At 39.9% G+C, this 22690-nt stretch overlaps 2 protein-coding genes across 2 annotated transcripts; one reads left to right on the forward strand and one right to left on the reverse strand.

Moving 5' to 3' along the window:
- Nucleotides 1-1397: 1397 nt before the first annotated feature.
- Nucleotides 1398-9632, forward strand: KRR1 (KRR1 small subunit processome component homolog). Its single transcript, XM_063134720.1, has 10 exons — nt 1398-1493; nt 2553-2725; nt 3546-3680; nt 3938-4063; nt 4199-4282; nt 5524-5580; nt 6397-6567; nt 7189-7266; nt 7367-7460; nt 8983-9632. Exons 1-10 carry the CDS (start codon nt 1409-1411, stop codon nt 9123-9125), a joined length of 1146 nt encoding a protein of 381 aa, XP_062990790.1. The 5' UTR covers nt 1398-1408; the 3' UTR covers nt 9126-9632.
- A 3106-nt stretch (nt 9633-12738) lies between these two features.
- On the reverse strand, nt 12739-22338 carry GLIPR1 (GLI pathogenesis related 1). The gene is made up of 7 exons (XM_063133857.1): nt 22229-22338; nt 21760-22125; nt 18948-19193; nt 17551-17663; nt 15932-16014; nt 15288-15314; nt 12739-15139 (listed from the first exon to the last, which is right to left on the reverse strand). The coding sequence occupies exons 1-7, from the start codon at nt 22238-22240 to the stop codon at nt 14979-14981; spliced, it is 1008 nt and encodes a 335-aa protein (XP_062989927.1). The 5' UTR covers nt 22241-22338; the 3' UTR covers nt 12739-14978.
- Between the last annotated feature and the right edge of the window lie 352 nt (nt 22339-22690).

Genomic DNA, 22690 nt, shown 5'->3' on the forward strand with positions numbered 1-22690 from the left:
CTCTCAATTTTTTTTAAAAAAAACCCACCGTTTAATTGGATATAACAGAAACACCACATGCCAAACTAGAGATGCTCAATATGTTATGGTATGTTCTAAAAGAGATGTGTAACCACCAGTTTTTCTGCATGTTTATTTGGAAGTCAGTGTCATTGAGTTCAGAGGGATTTACTCGATTGCTATCTTGATCTCAATGTGAATTTCTTCTAAGAAAATATGCATAGAACAATGCAGGTATTTTGCTAATTATTATGCATTTGGCATAAATATTTAATCCATAAGAGCGGGTGCCGGAGAATGAAATCTTTAAATGGTACGAATACATTGCATTGGATCACTTTCTCTTGGTAAAATAAGAGTATGTAAAGTTCTGAATTAGACAGACCTCTTAATTAGGCAAGTGAAATGTAAATAAAACACTAGTTTGTATATTCAGAGTAAAATTTATTTATTTATTATTTATTTATTACATTTTTATACCGCCCAATAGCCGAAGCTCTCTGGGCGGTTCACAAAAATTAAAACCACAATAAAACAACCAATCAGGTTAAAAGCACAATTACGAAATACAGTATAAAAAGCGCAACCAGGATAAAACCACGCAGCAAAATTGATATAAGATTAAAATACAGAGTTAAAACAGTAAAATTTAAATTTAAGTTAAAATTAAGTGTTAAAATACTGAGTGAATAAAAAGGTCTTCAGCTGGCAACGAAAGGAGTACAGTGTAGGCGCCAGGCGGACCTGTTTGGGGAGCTCGTTCCACCACCGGGGTGCACAGCGGAGAAATTTGTAACTTGTAATGGTTACCATAATGCACACAGTAGGAACATACAAACATCTTCTGTCTATGAAATCAGCCGTGAGCTCTCCTGCTTTTAAAGCTTTACAAAAAATGTCGACCTGAACTCATCTGAACCACCAGGATTTTTTTTCAGACCAAACCGACCAAGCTCTAAATCTATTATGCGCTGGGATACTTGCAAGAATATCACGCGCTCAGTCGGGCATCCCTGTTAATACTGAAGACTACAAAACCCACAATGCACTGCTGCACGACATCCCTGGACTTACGCTCAAGGGAGCGTTGTGACTCCATAGAGATGGAGGGAGACAAGAATCACTCCCCATCTCGCTCCTCATTAGCACTTCCGGCCTAGAGATATCAACAGAAAGAGCGGCGCCGCATTGCTATCTTACAGAACCAATGGCGGCTTTCATGGTTTTGCCGCAAATTTAGTCTCCTTTTCTACATTTTTTATCTCTATAGACCACAATGTCCGGCAACTATTGAGCCCCGGGGGACTCCCTTCTACCTCCCAGCAAGCATTGCGCTTCTTCGCTTCGCACTTTCACTTCCGGGTTGTTGCCGGGTGGTGAGTTCGCGATCGGGTGAAGCAGACGCGGCATGGCGGCCCCCGAGAAAGCCGAGCGTGGGAAGGGGAGCGCCGAGATCCGGACCCCCACCGCCGCTCTCAAGCAGACGAGCAAAGGTGACACCATTTTCTTTCCCCGAGGCGACTTTTGTGGATCCCCCTTTTTTTTCTTTAGACCTGGTGTATTGTGCTAGGAGCAATTGATGCTTGCTTTGGGCTTACGCACACGGTGCTGCATAGACACGTATCGGACCTGACCCTTGGGAGCTATCTTTAAGGGCGTGATCCTATGCATGTTGAGACAGAAACATTGCCCAGCATGCATTGTTTTACAGCCCGATCCTGTGCATGTTTACTTCGAAGGGTTTCAGGGGAGCTTATTTAAGTGTTCATGGGATGGCAGCTTTCGATCTTGGTATTTTAGCTTTACAGCTTTTTTGTGTTTTGTGTTTTACCTTCTATCTCTTTTAACACCTAATAAGTCACTGTAATCTCGGGATGGATTGCAATATTTTTTTTAAAAAAAATACGTACATGAAAGCTCTGAATGGCTGCAGTTGAAGAATAGCAGCCTATCCAGGAAAACAACCTGCTTGTCCACTTGTGCCTTTCCTGTTCCAATATTGGCACCATCATGGCACTGTGGTGCCGTTTACCAACTGGGGAACTCTGTTGGCATGCTATGGCTGCTTCATATGCACTTTCTCTGCTGTTTTTTCTTTGTGGGAGAGGGAAGAAAAGAAGGAGTGAGTGTTCCAAAACACAGCAGCAGACCTGGCATGCTCTTTTATTTTCTGTCCTGGGAAAACAGAGGGACCCTGCTTCTGTTTGTATACATGTGCACATTTTTTCCTGCCACATAAAGGTCACAGAAGTTATAAGTGGAGAAGGAAGTGAGACATGTGGCTAGAGCAGTTTGACGTGATCAGTGCCATCTTCTCCTGATTGAGCATTGCTAATGAGAGTGATTTCTGAGAGCCAAGGTAATTTATATGTTGTTAGGATTTCAACTTGAAATTTTGTATTGCATTTTTGCAGCCTGACTCTTACAATTGCTGTGCAGTTCTTGAAGTTCAGCAGTTTTCCCACATCAAACATCAACATTTGGAGAAGTTGTTGTAGCACCACTTTTTTTATGTAAGACAAACTATTCTTTTCTTCTTTTTTTAACATTAGATGAATCTGAACTTCTCACTGTTCCTGATGGATGGAAAGAGCCAGCCTTTACAAAGGAAGATAATCCCAGAGGGCTTCTGGAAGAAAGCAGCTTTGCAACTCTTTTCCCCAAATACAGAGAGGCTTATCTGAAAGAATGCTGGCCCCTAGTACAGAAAACTTTGAATGAACATGTATGAATAGTTTCTATACTTTCACAATGCTTAATGTTGACTTTCTACTTCAGTGGTGGGGAACTTGTAACTCTTCAGATGTTTTGGCCTCTAGCTCCTATCAGCTCTAGCCATCAGAGCCAATGGGTGAGGGATGATGGGATTTGTAGGCCAAAACGATCTGGAGGGCTACAAGTTGTTTGCCCCTGTTCTACTGAAGAGCATAGATTACTGTGAGGAAAGGTTAGGTGTGGTATACTGTTGGGTAGAGAATTCTCAAACTACTCATCCCTACTTTCATAAATGGAAACAGGCAGACTGGCTTATAATAATGTGCTACTTAAAAGAATAAATTGCTATTTTCATAGTGCAATATTTCCTACAATACTAAGATATAGCATACATTTATCAAAGCTTTAGAAACCTGAGCAGCCAGCATCTCCCAGTGAAAATAAATGTACCTCTGTAGCAGATATTTGGATTAATATGATTGTGTTTGTGAAGTTAATAGGCATATTTGCAGGCAGAAAGGGAAAGTAGCATGAGTCCTCACAATTTACTCCAGGCTTTGGGAGGGTAATTAACATGTGGGCCCTCTACTGCAGTATGGGTTTCAGCAAATGCCTGACAATGCTAACCCTGATATTAGCCATGCAAGTCCTGTTAATTTAAAATTCTATTTGTAATGTCCTAAGTCAGACCCACATAGGTTATCAGAATGTCTTGTTGTGTTTGTATTCAAGAGGTATTCTGTTTGTAAAATGTGTTTAGTATATAAAGCTCTGATACCACTAAGAAGCTTGTTTCTGTATAGTCAATTTCTTGCTTCTTTGTATTGCAGCACTTAAATGCAGCTTTAGACCTAATTGAAGGAAGCATGACTGTCAGCACAACAAAGAAGACATTTGACCCATATATAATCATCAGAGCCAGAGATTTAATAAAGCTCCTAGCAAGAAGTGTTCCATTTGAGCAGGTTTGTTCAGTGATTAATAATTGGGTGTCCCTATTAAATTGCCTGAATTTTGTTTTCCTAACATTTTTTTAAAGTTTGAATCTAGGAAAATCTGAAATATGCACCTGGGTTTATTTGAAGAGTCATTGAAGTAGACTTATTTTGATTTAGACTCTTCTTTCAGAGTAGTTTCTCAAGATGAATAAAATTCCTTTAACAATGTTCTCAGCTATATTTGTATCTATTTAACTGTAGATGGTCTCTAATGTTCTATTCAGGCTGTACGCATCCTTGAAGATGACGTTGCATGTGACATCATTAAAGTAGGGTCCCTGGTCAGAAACAGAGAAAGATTTATAAAAAGAAGACAGAGGCTTATTGGTCCCAATGGATCTACTCTCAAGGTATGTCTTATAAACTTACAGCCCAGTTGTATTCTAATAGGTTCATTGGAGTTTATTCCCTATTAGGTATGTTTAAGATATAAACCTAAGTGATCATTACAACCTCAGCTTATGAAATATCTTCTTCTAATGCAGGCTCTAGAACTGTTAACTAACTGCTACATCATGGTTCAGGGGAACACTGTTTCAGCTCTTGGACCCTTTAACGGCTTAAAAGAGGTAAGCTCTCCTTTTCATAGGAGAAAACATTTTAGAAGTTCAGTTCAAGCTTGTAGAATCTGTTAGCCCATTTTAAAATTGTTTCCCCCCCTAATAAACATACACCTATGGAGGGGAAAACTTTTATTCCCTGACCTAAGAAGCTGTTTAGTTTCACTGAGTTTGTTTTTCTGTCTTAGCATTAGCATAGGATTTTATATTATAGCTGAGATTCTATGGTCCTGGTGTGCAAGGCTAAAAGTGTTCTAGGGCTAAGTATGAGCATCCATGCAAGCTGTGGAGTAGTGTGCAAGTGAACAGTGCAAGATCTTGCACGTTTAACATGTGAGAAGGTGAGGGACATAAGGTGCAATCCTATCCATGACAACATGGATAGGATTCATGCCTGACACACCAGTTTCCTTGCACTGGTGCAGCTTTGCATCCGAAAATCTGAATACCCTATCTTTGGTTATTATCCAAACAGTCCATACATGCTGCATAAGAAAAGGATACCAACCAACTTGGTTTGGTGAAAATACATGTGCATTTCACACGTAATGACAACTCATGTTTTCATTAATCATGGTTTGTTGAAACATGGATTGTTATGTACAAACCTTAAACTATGGGTTAACTTTAGAAGTTAACCATGAACAGACCATAAAGAGAGCCCATAGTTTTTTGTTGGGTTGTAAACTGTGTGTTGTTTAAATCATTGGGCGCTCTTATGTGCAAACTCAGAATTCTAGTTTGTTCATGAGTCGTTTTACAAGGCTACGAAGTCAGTGGGCAAGAGTACTAAAAAAAACCTAGTGTCCTTTACATGCCAGTACTACAGTCCCGCAAAGGCAGTTGGATACAGAGAACGAGTGGGAAAAGGAGGAGGGAAACAAACAGGGACTGAGAAAATGAAGCATGGTTTGTTTGATCATCAAACCAACAAAACATGGTTTAAATAAACCATGGGTTAGGGTTACATGCAAACCAGGCTATTGTGTAAACTATAGGATATTGGTTGTTGGTCTACTTTCCTTTCAAAATCTGAGTTTTTCTGAAAAGTTTATTTCAAATTCATATAACTTGGTTTATGGTTTAATTTGTTTTTAGTTGTGTATATTTACTGTTTTATACTGTATGCTTTTATCCGTACGCCACCCTGAGATCTTAATGATATAGGGCGGGATATAAATGTTTTAAATAAATAAATATAAACATTCATTATTGAAAATAATTTGCTGTCTGCTTGTTCTTAAATCTAGGTTAGGAAAGTAGTTCTGGATACAATGAAGAATATTCATCCCATATATAACATCAAGGTGACTATGGCTTTTTTATGCTACAAAACATTTCACATAAGACTTTACTTTGGGTCACTTTTCCTTTTAGCCTAGCAAGTTTATCAGTTGAGATGCCTATTACTTTTTTTAGCTTTTTTATTTTTTGGTAAGAAAATCCTTTTTGGGAAGAGCAAAGCTATGTCCTGGGGTGAGGGAGAACTGCAGTGGAGTCACCACCATATCCAGGGGCCTTCCGCCGCTCAGTGGCCAGAGCTGTCCCCCACTCCCCTTTTTCCGTGCCCCATTACCACCTCCAATGAAAAGAATTAACTACATCAGCTCTCAGGCCTGCAGAGGTTCGGGGGCATGTTGAGAGCTGATGAACCTGCAGATCCTGCAATTTCTAGACACTAGCTTGCCACTGAACTGCCCTCTTTTGCGCTCCACTGATGTTGGGGTGGCCACAGCGGTAGGAAGTTATGCTGCAGTCCAGAGACGACCACTGCAGATGGGACAGGAAGTTCCATCTGACATATCCAATGGCCCCTTAGTCAGCTTTGCAGGAAGCAGAGGATTCCTCCCTTAAGGAAATAAATTTGGAAATAGAAAACAAATAACAGAAAATAGCTGTCATCTGCCTTATTTTTTATACTTCTAGCATATCATTGACCATATTGAATAGTACCCAAAGAACAGGGTATTATTGGGATTAATCACTTGTTCATAGTCAGATTTCTGGTATTATCTAGTGTTATTGAAAGGTTAAATTAGATCTACCTAGAAACATTTGATTCTGTCTGAGTAGAGAATGGGAGTTGAATAAATGTTATGTTCTAACTGGTGTTTTGTTTGAAGACTCTGATGATTAAAAGAGAGTTGTCAAAAGATCCTGAATTAAGATTGCAGAGCTGGGAACGGTTTTTACCTAAATTCAAACACAAGAATTTGAATAAACGGAAGGAACCAAAGAAGAAAAATGTCAAGAAGGAATATACTCCCTTCCCACCTCCACAACCAGAAAGTCAGGTCTGTAAAATCCCAAAATTTTACTGAACAGCATAAAGGTGTTCAGGGAAAAAAATCCTTGGCTGATGTTATAGAGCTATGATGGGGTATATCTGACAGTTATGGTTTTTTTGTATCAGGCCCATTATTATTATTATTATTATTAGTAGTAGTAGTAGTAGTAGTATCCAGCCTTTTGCCCAATACTGGGCCTTATCTTACTGTAACTGTTTTTAAATGTATTTAAAAATATATTTTAAATAGTATTTACAATTTTTTTATCTTGTATTTGTGACTTGTGATATTTGTGAACTGCCCAGAGAGCTTCAATTATTAGGCAGTATAGAAATGAATTTATTATTATTTTGAATAATAATAATTTCTTGAAAGGGGAAGCAAAAGAAAAACCAAAAAGTTGTAAACACATGAATTTGCTTGCCTTGCTGTCACAGAATACTGAACACTTTATGATAAACAACGTTGGTTCATCGTTTTAACACATTCTCTTTCACATGAAATAGAGTTTGGTCAGAGTTTCCTTTCAGTTCACATTTCTGAAGTATATTATTTTGTTGTTTTTAAATGGGAGATATGGTAGTATTCAATATGGAACCTGGCCAATCATAATCATTATTTTTACAGACTGATAAGGAATTGGCAACTGGTGAATATTTCTTGAAAGAAAGTCAAAAGAAGCGTAAGAGAGTAGAGGAGATAAAGGTATAGTCACTTTGATTTTTGTTGAGATTATAGTAACATTTATCTAATTTGGGAGAGTATATCATACCTGAAATGTGGGGCTTCTTTTTTTATTATTTAGGCAAAACAAGCAGAGGCACTTAGTAGGAGACAAGAGGAGAGAAATAAAGCTTTTATTCCACCCAAGGAAAAGCCAGTTGTAAAACCAAAGAAAGGTAAGATTTGTTTCTGGTAACTTACATTTTTTACCTTTGCTAAAAAGAGTTCTCTCTGCTATACAGAGGTATTCATGGAGGGAAAGAATTTTGGTCTGCTGTCTATGAAGCTAATTAGTACTGGCCTCTCTTATATTGAGAGGCTGGTCAGTCTTGGAAGACTGAGGAAAAGAAAGGTAAAAGGTTATATATAATATAATATTGATGTTGTGCTGTCTTTCAGAATAAAGTGCTGTATACTAAAATTGATAATATTTGTGTTCTTGCTCAAGCAACTGTCACTTCTTCGTAACTTTAACAAAGCAAAAGACCCTAACATTTTGAATGCCAAGCATGTGCAAACTACTTAAATTTCTAATATTAGTAAACTCTGTGCACATATTCATGTGTGTGTGTTTGGAATTTCTGCACGTATTCTTTCCAGTTTGTCTAGCTCCTCTGCAGAATCAGTCTCTGCTTTTCTCCTTGAAACTAGTTGGATAATTATGGTTCAACTTAATGGGGCTATATCTTTGGCTTATACTGAAGGGTTCATTATTTATTTTATGCAGACCTAAAACCTGTCTCAAACTAATTTATAAATGTAAAGATCTAGAGAAACTAGTATTTCAGTAAAAGTGCATTGATGTTAATGGAAACTCCTGCCAACACATATCATCACTATGCCTTAATAGACAAGAACAATGCACATCAAGCTGCTTTTCAAGGCAGTGTGGTTCCTGATAAGGGTGAATTTATTGTACCAGACCTCCTGTGCTAGATAATTTAAAAATCTTAATTTAAGTACATGGTAACTGTAGAAGGAGATCAAACCAGGTTAATAGGAAATATCAGTGCTTCTTGGAAATATATTACAACTGAATTCATTCAGTTGGTTCTAGAATCTGCCTTCCATAAATGGACGGGCTCCTCCCAGCTGAAGGAAGCTTCTGATCCAATAGAGGAATCCTGTTAGTGGAATGAAAAGAGGTGTTGATTCACTTCTCCCCTCCAAACAAAACAATGAAACACGCTGCCCAAGACAGTTTGGGAACCCTCCCAGATAGTTGGGGAGATGGAACGGAGGTCTATAAAAGCAGGGGCAATGGATGAAGATTGCTTCCTAGCCTCCATTTCCACCAGTGACAGGATTCTGAGCTGACCTCTGCTTCTGCTGGTGGAAAAGAAGGTGGACCCAACACTTAATTTTATTTCACTTAGGTTTGATTGTAAAGTGTGTTTGTGTGTTAAAAATGATCTGTGATCACCGTCTGGGTTGTTGTACCTGTGCATGCAAAATTAGGATATCAGGAATTCTTGGCTCAAGTTCATGGCACTGGTTTACTAATGTTGTACACTCTGTCATAAAAAACAACCCTGATTTATACATGACACAGTTATTGGGGTGGGGTTAGGGGTTACGACATGGCATCATGTTTAACCTGGGCATTATTAATGTGTGTACAGTTTTTGAGTATCTCTTGGGTCTGATATGTTGATTCTAGGAAATCCAACCTAAATTAATGTCTCTCTTACTATGTAGCTTCTGCTGAAACAAAAATTGACATTGAAGCTATTAAAGAAAAGGTTAAAAAAGCAAAGAAGAAGAAGCTGGGTGCACTTCCAGTAGAAGAAGTTAAGTTAAAAATTGCAGTGGATGATAAGAAGAAGAAGAAAAAGAAATGATCTTTGAAGTTGTTGTGCTGAGCTGTTTCCAAGGAGGAAGATTCCATAAACTCCAGATTTATAACTGACTTTATTTATGTTGTCATATTTCTGCTGCAAATCAAAAACCATAAGCCTCACATTCTCTAATGGTTGAAAAACAGCAGTTCCCAGGCTTACATAAAGTAAAATGGACAGCTTATTCTGTTGCATTCTGAACCATACGAGTAATGTTTGCAGATTTACAGTATCCATTAGAATAAGCTGGTGATTTAATGCTTTTTTGGCATGAAGATTTCTAGCATATACACAACAACCACAGGGGGGGATTTGTACAATGTATGAATATTGCCAGGACATATTTGACATTATTTGTGATATTGTTGTATATGATTCTGTTGTATGTGATTGCTGCTCTGATAAATTGCAAGAGGAAATAGGTTTTCTTTGGAAAGGTGTTAGCACAAATGTAACCTGTTTTCTATTTTAGGTCTACCAAGATTACATAAAGTATTTTGTATATATGTTGCTATTTCTGAAAGTGTTTTTAGTTTGTCTTGAATATTATGTAAGTTGTTTGATATATGCTGGTTGCAACCAAGCACTGAATTGCTTTCTTTAAATGGTGTTGAGATCAACAGGAGTATCTGTAGAAATAGGTGTAATAATGCAGACTTTGGATGTTTGCTTTCCCTTAGAAGACTTCATGAATTTTCTGGTTAAGTCATATCAGTCATACATCTTGAGACTGTTGACTGCTAAAACAAAAAGGGAGGTCTTTTTCTTCCGCATATACCTTTTTAATATTTAAAGAACAACTTTGAAGCAGAAGCTCTTCAGACAACACGATAGCCCACAGTTCAAAACAACCCACACTCAACCATTGAGCGTGGGTTAGCATGTTGTGTGAACAGCCCTCTACTGCACAATCATTCCCTGAGGCTACATTTCCTAAAAAAGAAGGTCTTTGCCAACTTTTTACATGCCACAACAGAGCTACCATGAGAGTGGAGTTCTACAGCTGAGTTGCCACCGTTGAACAAGCCCTGAAAAAAAACTGCAGCCTGCATATAGCCTGCTTCACATTAAGGTTTCTCCCTGTGATCCCCTATATGGGAGTGAGCATGTGGAGAACATGCCTTGACCCATGCTTATATAGTTTAATCTCCACTTTCCTGTGGTTAGTGCTTTGCTTTAGATCGTACAACAGCCACACAGTCAAACTGCTTTACTGGCTCTTGATCTATGCCAGTTTTATTTCATTGTCACCCCTTCATTTTGGATGATGGTGTCATGCCTCACAGCATTTCCCCCCTCCCCATAAAGTATATTTTCTTTGCTGCTCTCCAGAATTATATTTCACCCCATTTGTATAAATTGTTGGTTTTATGGGCTGAAATACATAGCTTCTCAATACATCCTTTATCATGAAAGAAATATTTTCTAAAAATCTCTCCGAGAACATGGCATAGTTATGGGGCAAAAGTATATATTACCAAATTTACATGAATGTTGTTACCATAAGCTTCGCAAATACTTGCAGCCACCTCTGGCTCATTCAACATTAACTTTGGCTATACAGAAGTACAACTAAGGATGTTACTATTATTTATTTATATAGCACCATCAGTGTACACGGTGCTGTACAGAGTAAAACAGTAAATAGCAAGACCCTGCCGCATAGGCTTACATTCTAATAAAATCATAATAAAACAATATGGAGGGGAAGAGAATGCAAACAGGCACTGGGTAGGGTAAACAGGCACTGGGTAGGGTAAAACTAACAGTATAAAGTCAACAAAATCAAGTTTTAAAAGCTTTAGGAAAAAGAAAAGTTTTTAGCTGAGCTTTAAAAGCTGCGGTTGAACTTGTAGTTCTCAAATGTTCTGGAAGAGCGTTCCAGGCATAAGGGGCAGCAGAAGAAAATGGACGAAGCCGAGCAAGGGAAGTAGAGACCCTTGGGCAGGCGAGAAACATGGCATCAGAGGAGCGAAGAGCACGAGCGGGGCAATAGTGTGAGATGAGAGAGGAGAGATAGGAAGGAGCTAGACAGTGAAAAGCTTTGTAGGTCAACAGGAGAAGTTTATATTGGATTCTGAAGTGAATTGGAAGCCAATGAAGAGATTTCAGCAGTGGAGTAACATGGTCAGAGCGGCGAGCCAAGAAGATGATCTTAGCAGCAGAGTGGTGAACAGAAACCAACAGACTGATGTGAGAAGAAGGAAGGCCAGTGAGAAGAAGGTTGCAGTAGTCCAACCGAGAAATAACCAATGCATGAACAAGAGTCTTGGCAGAAGAGACAGACAAAGATGATCGAATCCTGGCAATATTATACAGGAAAAAACGACAGGATTTAGCTACTGCCTCAATATGAGGAATAAAGGAGAGCGAGGAATCAAATATAAAGCCAAGACTATGAGCTTCCTTGACTGGAGTAAGTGTAACATCATTGACAGTAAGAGAGAATGAGAGATGAGGAGAAGGTTTAGGAGGAAAAACAAGCAATTCAGTCTTTGCCATATTAACTTTCAGATGACGATGAAGCAACCAAGCTGAGATATCTGAAAGACATGCCGAGATACGATCATGAACATCAGGAGAAAGATCCGGAGAAGAAAGATATAATTGTGTATCATCGGCATACAGATGATATTGGAAGCCATGAGATTGAATAAGATTACCCAAGGACAACATGTATAAAGAAAACAACAACGGACCAAGCACCTAGCCTTGCGGAACCCCTACAGAAAGGGGAAAAGAAGAAGACAAGCTGCCATTAGCCAACACACTGAAAGAGCGACCCGCTAGATAGGAAGCAAACCAGTTATAGACAGAGCCACAAAATCCAAGGTCATGAAGGGAATCTAAAAGAAGATCATGATCAACCGTGTCAAAGGCTGCAGTTAGATCAAGGAGAATAAGAACGGAATAATGGCCTTTAGACTTGGCAGTAAGAAGATCATTGGTAATCTTAGTAAGGGCTGTTTCAGTGGAATGCAAAGGATGGAATCCAGATTGAAAAGGATCCAGAGCAGAGTTACTAGAAAAAATCAAGACAACGAGAGTAGACCACATGCTCCAGGATCTTTGAAACAAACGGCAACAAAGAGACAGGTCGGTAGTTAGACAGAGATAGCCTATCAAGAGTAGGTTTCTTGAGAACAGGAGAGACTGTAGCATGTTTAAAAGCAGAAGGAAATGAACCAGAGGACAGAGAAAAATTAATAATATGAAGCAAGGAAGGGAGGATAGCAGGGATAAGGTTAATAAAGACGCGAGAGGGAATCGGATCACGAGAACAAGTGGAGGGCTTCGAAGAGCGCAGTATTGTAGACAGTTCAGCAGCTGAGACCGAAGGAAACGCAGAGAAATTTGCAGGAGGAACTGACAGAACAGGAACAGGAACTGGAAGAGGAGCAGAGCTGGCCAGATCAGAGCGAATAGTTTGGATTTTAGCATTGAAAAAAGAGGCAAAGTTATTAGCAGACAGAGAGGCGGGGAGAGATGGTGGATTAGGCTTCAGGAGAGAATTGAAGGACGCAAAGAGCCGCTGAGGATGCCTAGCATTTGACTGGATCAACGTTGAGTAATACTGCTGTTTGGCCAATTAAATGGCAGAAGAGAAAGAGGAGAGTACAAATTTGTAATGGACAAAGCCCGCCCAGTCCCTGGTCCTATGCCAAAGGCGTTCAGCTGCCCGGGAATAAGAGCGAAGGTAGCGGAGGAAAGAGGTGAGCCACGGTTGGGGTTGAGAAGGGCGAACTATCCGAGTTGTAGATGGAGCAAGAGTATCAAGAGTTGAAGATAAGGAGGAAGATAAGGAGGATGTCTCCCCAATTTTGTTAAAAGTTTTGTACCCCAGTTCTAAATACATTTTTTCTCTGAATGAAATCTGATGAATTTCAGTGGATTTGGATTTCAGGTCTCATCAGTAAAAACAAAACACAGACACATAATAAACTATATGACATACAACATAAAATAGTTTTCTATTTGTAAATGTGGACCATCTTTGCTGGGGCCCAGACACTCCATGCTCCCCATCTCAATTTGGGCCTCAAAGTCCAAGGAAAAGTGGAGGGGTACATGGAGAGTAAGTTATAAGCAAGCACAATTTTGTTAATTCCCTTGAGCTTTTGATACAATCACATTGATCATATCATTCTGGAGAGGTTGTCCAACTTACATATGCATGTGTAAATCACCACTCTGCTCCTACTTGGATGGGTGATTCCAAGGTGGTGGTGGTAAGGGGGACTATTTGCAGAACCAAATCTGGCCCTCCAGGGTTCCCCAGATGAGTGTGCCCCCTTCACACAGCCACACCCCCTTCTGCAACTGTCAGTTGTCCACCAATTGTTTGGTGGCTTCCCAGTATTTGCAGAATTTCTCCCCCATTCTAAAAGGTCAAAATATTTCTCTGACGCATAGCTATTAGCAGCATGAGCTTTGAGCTAAAATATGCCGATATTGTTAGTATTTTGATTCCAATCCATTTTGCCTTCAGCCATGCCCACTGAAATGAAGTCCAAAAGCTTCTCAAAAGTTGAATTTTGTCCTTGGGCTGAAAGAGTTTCAATACCCCTGATTTAGTGTGTGAGTAGGGGAAAAGGTTCAAATCCAAATTAGTGCAACTGATTTGTTTTAAAAAATTGTTCTTAAAAAAGCAGGTGACTCATAATTCAAACATTAAAGGCATTTCCTCCCTGCTCATGAGCTAGGTAAGACCATACCTGCATTAGCTACAAATATCTAAGAGTAACACTCTATTTTCAGGACCAGCCCTCCTTGAGGCAGGGTGAATCCCTCAGCTCAGGCAGCAGAGCAGGAGGGGTGGTGACTTGTGCCCTCCCCCTGCCAGGATTCAGGGGTCCCTACCTCCTCAATCAGGTGTAACAGAGAGCCTGGCCGGCTGCTTTCCTGCCATGGCATTTGCTGCCGTGGGAGAGGACGGCTCTCCAGAGCAGCCACCCACCTTGTGGCATTACAGTGGGTGCTTACTCCCACACTCACCTGCTGTGGTAAATGCAACAGCTGGCAGGACTCTCCAGAGTATCTGCCTATCCTTTGTTTTGCTCTGAGAATTCCCCTAGAATGAGACAGAGCAGGCAGGTAGGTTCTCCTTAGAGTGAAAAGGGATGAGCAGCTACTCCCAGCCACTTGCCCTCTGGCTTGGGTTGAGAATCCTCAGTACAAACCAGAGAGTGGGCTCTCTGAGGACCCACATTGGCCAGAGGAAGCAGCCAGTGTGGCTCTTCAGAGAACCAGTCAAGCCCAAATACCTGGCTTTGACATGGTCCCTCCTCAAAGCCAGGCATTGTGGGAAGAGTGTCCCAGGAGATCACCTGAACCACACTGTGAGCAATGTTTCCAGCCTGTGAGAGTTCTGGTATTGCACATTCCAACGTATTTATAGTTCAGTCCTGTGGTTTCTTGTGAAGGGCATAAAATTGGGAGCAAAGGCTGTAGCTTTCCACGAGGAAGCAAAATGCATAGGAGGATGTGGGCAAAAAATGAAGCACGGAGAGGAAAGAAGCAGCCAGTAGCAACAGTGGAATGCTGAAACCACAGAACAGAAACCTTTAAGCTGTGAAGACAAAGTCCCAAAAGACCGATATGATGCCAATTAGGGACAGCTTTCTGACTAGCATACTGTGGTGCAAGTGCTGCTGCAATAACAGCTCTTGAGCCAGAGTGCCAATAATGAGATTTGAAAGAAGAAGTGTAAGGTCCCTGTTCTGTTTTTGGAACTTATTGCTATCATACTGGCAATATTTTATGTGCAACCTTGACGGCTAGAAGCTTACATTTTTAAAACTTAGAAACTGAGTATAACTTGAACATGTATTGGATACTACATCCAGCTTAGAGAGATTATTCATACATAAACATTTGAGGATACTGCTTGGATAATATGGCCACAGTGCCAAAAGTAAAGAATACAAAAAAAGTTCTTAAAATTAAAACGGCAATACAGTATGAGTCACATGCTGAGTGTGATGAAGTATCCCAGTCTGGAGACCAATTGGAGTAACCTAAAATACAGACAGGTGTCAGATTCATAAATAGATTATAGCCAATCCAAGGAATAATGAAGACAATTCAGTTTTGTAAATAGCCCATTAGTCAGAGAACATTGGCTAAGGAGTGGTATAGAAATATAATAATAAATGAATAACATACTCATCCATCGATCACGCTCTGGATTCCCTGGGGAGTAAAAAGAAAGTAATGTAAATAAATACTGAATCAAATCTGGTATTCTCCCAATCCATAACATCTGCCTAATTTGTATCATTACTTAGTTTATCAAAAATCTATAAGCCTTCCCCAGCACCAATAGCTATTTTTCAATAAGAGGCTAAAGATTTATACGATCTGAAGAGAAACCAACTGTTCAGCTGTTAGGTTTAAATCTTCCCTCCATGTAATTTCCACCACTGCTCAGCTGATTTGCAGGAACAGATGAGAATCGTGGCAAAGAGGGGGGCATGGCTGCAGAGTTCTTCTACTGAATGTGCTCTTCAACCCATTGGCAACTCACATGTGGGGCACTGAGAAAAGGAAGCCCCTAATTCATGCTCAGGTTGCTTGGCATACTGCAGTTCACCCATGCATTAGTGACTGAAAATGGTCCCTGGATTTCCTGAAGTTGCTTATCTCTGCTTTAAATCAAGAGGGTATCTGGAACCTAAATACAATTATAAACAATCTGTTTTGGAAGTAAATTCTAGTGATGTAAAAGTATTTAAAATCACAAAGTACAGAATTCACTGTAGTTTACTATTAATCAAGTGAGAAAATATAAGTTCTTTTGTAACCCTTACCACATAGACTGTCTACGCATGTTTCACCATTGCACTCACTGCATGGTCCTCCTGTTTTGTAAGGTTGCACTGGATAATTCCCACTGCAAAAACAAAGGCAATTATGTCTGAATTTATGGAACATTTTCCCATGGAGACAGGGGAAAAAGGGTGGTCCCAGGGGTGGGGGGCAGGAGACTAAGTTTCACACCACTTCCTATGCTCACAATAGCTTATTTTCCTCCTGCTCCAATGCTCTGCTTCTAGGTGGGTGAAATCACCTGTATAGCAAAAATGCAGGGTGGCTGGAGCATGGGGGTGAGGACCTCCTCTGTGCTCTGGTCGCCTTGCATTAATTACGATATTCGGCAGTCTCCAACTTTGAAAGCTGCTGACTATTAACGTAGGATTGCGTCCTTACATAGTTAACTGTCCATTAATTTCATTGAACTTTAGTGAAGTATAGACAGCTTGCTCTGGATTATGTTGATTGTATTTCAGAGTTGGTTGTTAGGCATCTATTATGCATAACTATTTGCATTTAGTTACAAGAATGAAAGGGTCAGCCTGATGCTAAGGAATTGCTTTAGTTGTACAGTCAGGTTTATCACTGGAGTTGGACCAGTATTGTACACTTGGAAACAGGGATTCTACTTTATCTCTCAGACTTCCATTAACTAGAGGCATATTTGGGGTTGCTTTAATGCTCTTATGATTGTATGTTATGACCATAATACACCATCTCTTTTCTAAAGCCCAGCAAAGATGTTGTGTAGCACAGCCAGGGATTATAAACGAGGTAGAAGTGGCACTTGCAGTTATCTGGCCCCTGCTGAAGCTTTGTTCATGTCCCAGGAAAAAGAAATAAGGTGTGTCTTGGCTTTGAGACTCTTGCCTGGACTATGGCTTGAAGGATTGGGTTATAAGCCAACATTGACCTGGTTTGCATGTAATGGCAACCCATGATTTAGACAACCCATGATTTTAATCAACAACCTATTATTGGCTCATTTGTAGGTTGTTGAGTGTGATGGCTGAACCTTGACTGCTGGGTTAGCAGCTAAATAACCCAGAAGTTAACCCATGGTTTGTTGTTGGGTCAATCGCTGGATTGTTTAGAACCAAAACAACCCATCAGTCTGGGTTCGGACATCATGCTCAATATCCTACAAAGGAGCTGGTTGTAGGTTGTTGATTAAAAGTGAAAGTGATGGGCATGCAGGAGGCAACGCTGTGCATTCCACTTGTCCCCAGCAACCCAGGATTTGTTTATTCCATGGGCTGTCATTATATATGAACACCACCATTAAACTGAATATATGCAGTTAACTGGTTTGTGGGCAAAAGTGCCAATGTGCTTTCTAGTGTCATAAGGATGTCCATTTGGAAAGAACATTAAATGATAATGGCATAGTGATAACAAATTAATCCTGATAAAGGATATCATCTAAATATATCTGGATCTTTTGGGACTGATACAGCACTTAGATTACAGCAGTTTCAAGTCAGTAAGATATGGGCATGAGTCCCTTCACTCAGAATGTGCATCACACATTCCCCAGAGAGGAATACAAGATCCCCCCCGCCCCATTATCTCTATTAATTTAAACATCTTTAAAACGATTGGAAAACTAATATACGCTGGTCCGTAGTTGCAGACAAAATGTGCTCCATTGGAAAGTTGTTCATAGCCTGAAACTTTCTGGCAGAATTGGACTGCACAGCCAACTTTGTAACTTGTTGCCCAAACAACCTGAGACAGAGAAAAGAATTACATTATATAATTTGTATAAGACAGCATAAACTGACTAGCTACAGTTAAGCTACTGGACTATCAATTAAAAACTGAGGCAATAATTACCTTGCAAGTATTCAGGTACCTAACTTTAGCCTTAGCTTTTGTTTCTATGAGACATAATGCAACTCTCCCTTAGGACTATTTAGGCCTATGTCTTATATTACTGCTATGAGAATATGGAATATACCCTTTATTTTCTTCTGATGTTCTCTTTGGCTTCCTTGGACAAGGAAGCAAAAGAGGGGCAAGTGGGCCAGACGATGTCAAGGGGATGGGGAGCTCTGTGCCTCACTCTGTACAGAGAAAGCAACTCCGCCAGTGCTTTCAGGAAGGCGTCGGGTGCTTCCATCCCACAGCGTTTGGATCCTATTGGGGTGCAAGTGGTGCGGGAAGGGGCTTGCCCGAAGCTTGCATGAGCTGATCCTGCAAGCCCCAGCCAAGTCTGAGGGATTCCCTCTCAGAGATCATAGGGGGATTCCTCTCCCCCACCTCCAGGCCATGGGGCAAGGCTTGGGAAGGGGCTTGCAGAGGGTGCCCAATCCTACACAGGCTAGCTTAGGCCTGCAGGTTAGAGGTTTCCCTCTGGACTAAAAAGACAGAGGCTTCAAAGACTGTGTTTGGATGTGACAATAACCAGAATAGCTGAGAATTTGAGCAGCATGCTTATACACACTGGCCGAGTGCCCCCACTTGGCATTTCCTCCTGTGCCAGAACTCAGGCTTATTTTTCCCTTAACAAATCAGGGATGGGAAACCAATTTCAAACCCTGGCTTCAGATTCTGTTTTGTTAGGGGAGCAACAAGGCAGAAGTCTGAGTTTGGATGCAATGGGGATCTTTTGCTTCATTAGTTTCTGGTTAGTTTAGCTGCTCCTGCTGGAAAAGAACCAAATATGGGTGATCAGGCAGCGTACACAAGCATGCCATTCATGAATAATAATCCAGAATTGCATCTGAATGCAGCTAACCCACTGATGCCTGTTGAGCAAGGAGTTGTGATTTTGCAAGCACACACATGTGTATGTGATAGAGAAGCTGTGTGAGCCTTGCTTGTAGTGACTATGTATGGCTGATTTTCATGGCCCATTTTAAAATTGCAGTGTCACCACCAGGAAAAATAGACCCTACTCTTGCAATATACTTGTGCAACTGAAGCCAGAATTTGTATTTATATGCCTGTGTTTCATATTTGCTGTGTACTTATAGCTTCTGATGACAGAATGAGGAAGGAAGGAATCACCTGAGTATAATGGCCACAAACTTTAGTACATCCGTTGTTCTCAAAGTTGTAATACTTCACTTCATTATACCAGTTACGGACAGCGTGTTCTACAGAGAACAGAGAAAGTGAGCCAGTCCAAAGATTTTCTCCAACTGAAGTAAAGTTTGGGTGAGCCTTTCCAGGAGTTTTAAGATAGATATTATGATTAAAGTGGCATTTCTTTGCCCATGCTCTGGCTGTCTTTGCCAAAGAAGGGTCCCAGGTCTGCAGAATTAAAAGACAAATGGATATTTTTACAAATATATTTTACATCATTATCAATTGCTCTAGACAAAATATAGAAAAGTGGATGTACTTACATTTCTTGAATCCCAGTATCATGCATAACCACTAATATAGAGCTTTACCAACAGACACTATGTTTTAAGCTGTCTTCTTTGTTGCTTTCTTGCCTTTGCTTCATCCCTTCCCCACTTCCCCAAAGTTTGTTCCTTGCTAAAACCTGCAACTGCTTTCACTTTGAGTCATAAAATTAGCTTTTTCATTGCTTTACTTTAAACGGGCTGTGTAATGTTTTCTGTGTCTTTCCCTCTAATAATTCGTATTCACAAATCGGGTGAGGCAGATTTACAGATGTACACTGGCAAAATCCATTTTGCAGGCTTCTTAATTTGTTAAAACAATTCATGGGAGGTGTTCAAAGCATTACTAGAATCAAGGTCTACAGGATCTACTGCTTCCCTCTTGTCTCTCATCTTTTTAAAACAGATGGGATATCTTTAGTTTCACAAATCTATGTTGTCTCTTAATTCACTTATATGCTCTCACACTTAGGCTACCTGACCAGTTGCTCCAAAATCATATATTATATATGGGGTGGGCGCTCTCTCAGACAAATCAACAGTAGTAAAAAGAGTAGGGGGAGGGGGAAGTGAATTGACCCTGCCCAAATGCTCCACTAGTAACTCTAGTTACAGGCCACTATCCTTGTACCCAAGGCTAGCACATAGATGGAAAACCATGGGAAGAGGCCATCATTTTGAAAATTTGGGGCATGCCATGGGTACCTGGTGAAGGGAGATTGTTGGGATGGTTGACAAGGCACCTGTGATCCTAAAACAGCCCATGGGTTCTGGGTGACTTGTCAATTACCCCAACAACCCACCCTTCCTGGTTTCGCACGTAATGAGAACTCATGGCTTAGATCAGCAATTTTGCGCCTGTAGGTGCCGCAACCCACTGTGGCTTATTATGGTGATCATGTCAACTAGGTTAGAGAGAAAAGGAAGACTGGAAGCATCGTCAGATGACTTTTTTTAATCACACACTCGCTACTGCCCACTTATGGATGTTCATGTGTCCTTTAGATGACAATGTCCGCTGCCCACACACCTCCCGCTTGTTTTTCCGTTGCAAAATAGACCCCTTTTACTTTGTCTTTTATTTTTAAAATGGAATGTACCACCATTTCCTGTGTGCAGGAAAAGCAGTATAATACAAACGCCCCCTCTTTCTCTCCCCATGTAACGAGACTGTCACTATTGTGGGACAGCAGCAGCAGGCCATAGTGACAATAGGGAAATTGTTTTTATCTGGTTGAGCTTTTATATTGTATTTTATATTATGGTTTTATACTGTTGTTTTATATTTTGAATGGTTTTAATTTTTGTGAACCGCCCAGAGAGCTCCGGCTATTGGGCGGTATAGAAATGTAATAAATAAATAAATAAATAAATAAATAAATAGGGAAATGTGAAATCTGATGATGCTCTCCATCTCTGAGAGAAAATCTGTCTAGGGTGAAAACAATTTGGTGGTTCTTTTTCTGTTTATGGAAGGAACTGATGATAAAAATAGCTTGATTCTGTGTTTTAAAATCTATTTTTCTCTTATAAAAAACAACTCTTAAGAGAGGGCGATGTAGAAAGTATGCCCTTTGGACATGCAAAACGACCTCTTAGGGTTTTTGTTGCCGTTAATAATAGCTGTTTGATCTTTATTTATTTATTTATTTATTTATTTAATTTATATACCGCCCCTTAGCCACAGCTCTCTGGGTGGTTTACAAAAGTAATGCTTGAAAATACTAGAATGTGAACATCGCACCTGCTAGTTAGGGAGACCACAGTTTTGTATGTATTGGTTGGAAGAAGATAAAAGAAATAGGAAGTTCTGGGGAGAAAAATCAAAAGATTTGAACCCAGAGAGGTTCGCTTTGGCACCTACATTGTTTTCCTTTCGTCACCAGCTGAAGACCTTTTTATTTTCTCAGTATTTTAACACCTAATTTAACTTAAATTTAAACTCTGCTGTTCTAATTTCGTATTTTAACCTATATCAATTTTTGCTGTGTGGTTTTATCCTGGTCGTGCTTTTTATATTGTATTTTGTATTTGTGTTTTTAAATTGTTGGTTGTTTTATTATGCTCTTCATGGTTTTAATTTTTGTGAACCGCCCAGAGAGCTTTGGCTATTGGGCGGTATACAAATGAAATAAATAAATAAATAAATAAATAAAAGACTGAGTTTCTGCAAGTAACTGGCAATAACCCGTCTTTTGACGGGTGTTTCCAGGATTCAGTGTTACCTTTGAGTAACTAATGGTGCTTTAAAAACTAGTAATGTTGATCTTATCTGTGTGCCTTTTCTCCATATTCAACTTCTATATTTTTAAACTAATTGATATTACAGAACACCAGACTCCAGTACTTTCTCCTCACAAGGAAACTGACCCTATAAAAGGCCAATCCTGAAACTTCCTACCCATGGAAGTGGGGAGGACAAAACAGTATATGCTCCTTCTGTACAAAGACAGGGAAAGTTTTCTTACCATACGACGCATGTTGCTTGCTGAGGGGCTCACCTTGGACCGAAAATAGTTGTGTTTGTTCACACAGTCCTGTATAAACTGTTGATCTTCTATATCAGGTAAATTAGTTGGATTAGAAGTGTAACAGTAAACAGAGAGATCCAATAATATCCAAAGTCCACATAACAATCTGAATTCCATTCTTCTTCTGAATCTTTGGTTGCCTACTATGTATACTGAAAGGTGTGGGGTTTTTTGCCTCATACAGACCTCCGATGCACCGTATTCAAGATTGCACATACAAGGAAATCCTATTTGAACGGTTTCGTAGTAACAGGAAAGAGTTGCTTCAGCATTAAAATGCACAGGAAGTGGTTTCTTTAACCTCTGTGTAGAAACAAACAAAAATAGAGAAGCCCAACTGCTGTATTTTTAAGTGACGGATAAAAAAAAATCTTCCTTGGTTTCTGGCATATAACAAGGATATTACCTGTTTTGACATAGGGCACAATTTATTAAGAAATTATCCCTCTGTGCAGTTTCCATTCAGTTGAATGGGAATTGGTCAGCACAAAATATCCAGTGGAATATGCTCAGAATTTCTTCCTGCAGAAAAGTATGCAAGCAAAAAATTGTTGGGATGAAAAAAAAGCTGTTCTCAATTTTTTCCTGCAAAATTAGATTTTGCTTTCGAACAGGCATTTCCATATATGCTACCTTCTTTAGGATGGGGAGGGGTTTTATTCAGCACTCCTGGAAGACAGAAAGAGACACCAGACTTGTTTGGGCCAACGTTTGGCTTAGCTCTGTAGATATCTGATGCTTAGAAGCTAGTGGAGTGATGCTACACCCTCCATAAAGAAAAGCTCGTGTTGGTTTCTCAGACGGTTAAGACATAGGCCGCATATTTGTGAGCTGCTGCCACTGATCTTCCTCATGGCAATGGACAAAA

This window comes from Elgaria multicarinata, chromosome 9 (genome assembly GCF_023053635.1).
Source record: "Elgaria multicarinata webbii isolate HBS135686 ecotype San Diego chromosome 9, rElgMul1.1.pri, whole genome shotgun sequence".
NCBI lineage: Eukaryota > Metazoa > Chordata > Lepidosauria > Squamata > Anguidae > Elgaria > Elgaria multicarinata.

Excerpts from the sequence above, each read along its gene's own strand:
- GLIPR1 (XM_063133857.1), bottom strand. Across the intron at positions 19,194-21,759 it reads CAAGCAACATGCGTCGTATG|ACCTGGGACCCTTCTTTGGC; the intron begins GTAAGAAAACTT and ends TTAATTCTGCAG. Across the intron at positions 17,664-18,947 it reads TTTGTGGCCATTATACTCAG|GTTGTTTGGGCAACAAGTTA; the intron begins GTGATTCCTTCC and ends TCTCTGTCTCAG.
- KRR1 (XM_063134720.1), top strand. The coding sequence starts at position 1,409 with ATGGCGGCCCCCGAGAAAGCCGAGCGTGGGAAGGGGAGCGCCGAGATC. Across the intron at positions 4,064-4,198 it reads CCAATGGATCTACTCTCAAG|GCTCTAGAACTGTTAACTAA; the intron begins GTATGTCTTATA and ends CTTCTAATGCAG. Across the intron at positions 5,581-6,396 it reads ATCCCATATATAACATCAAG|ACTCTGATGATTAAAAGAGA; the intron begins GTGACTATGGCT and ends TTTTGTTTGAAG.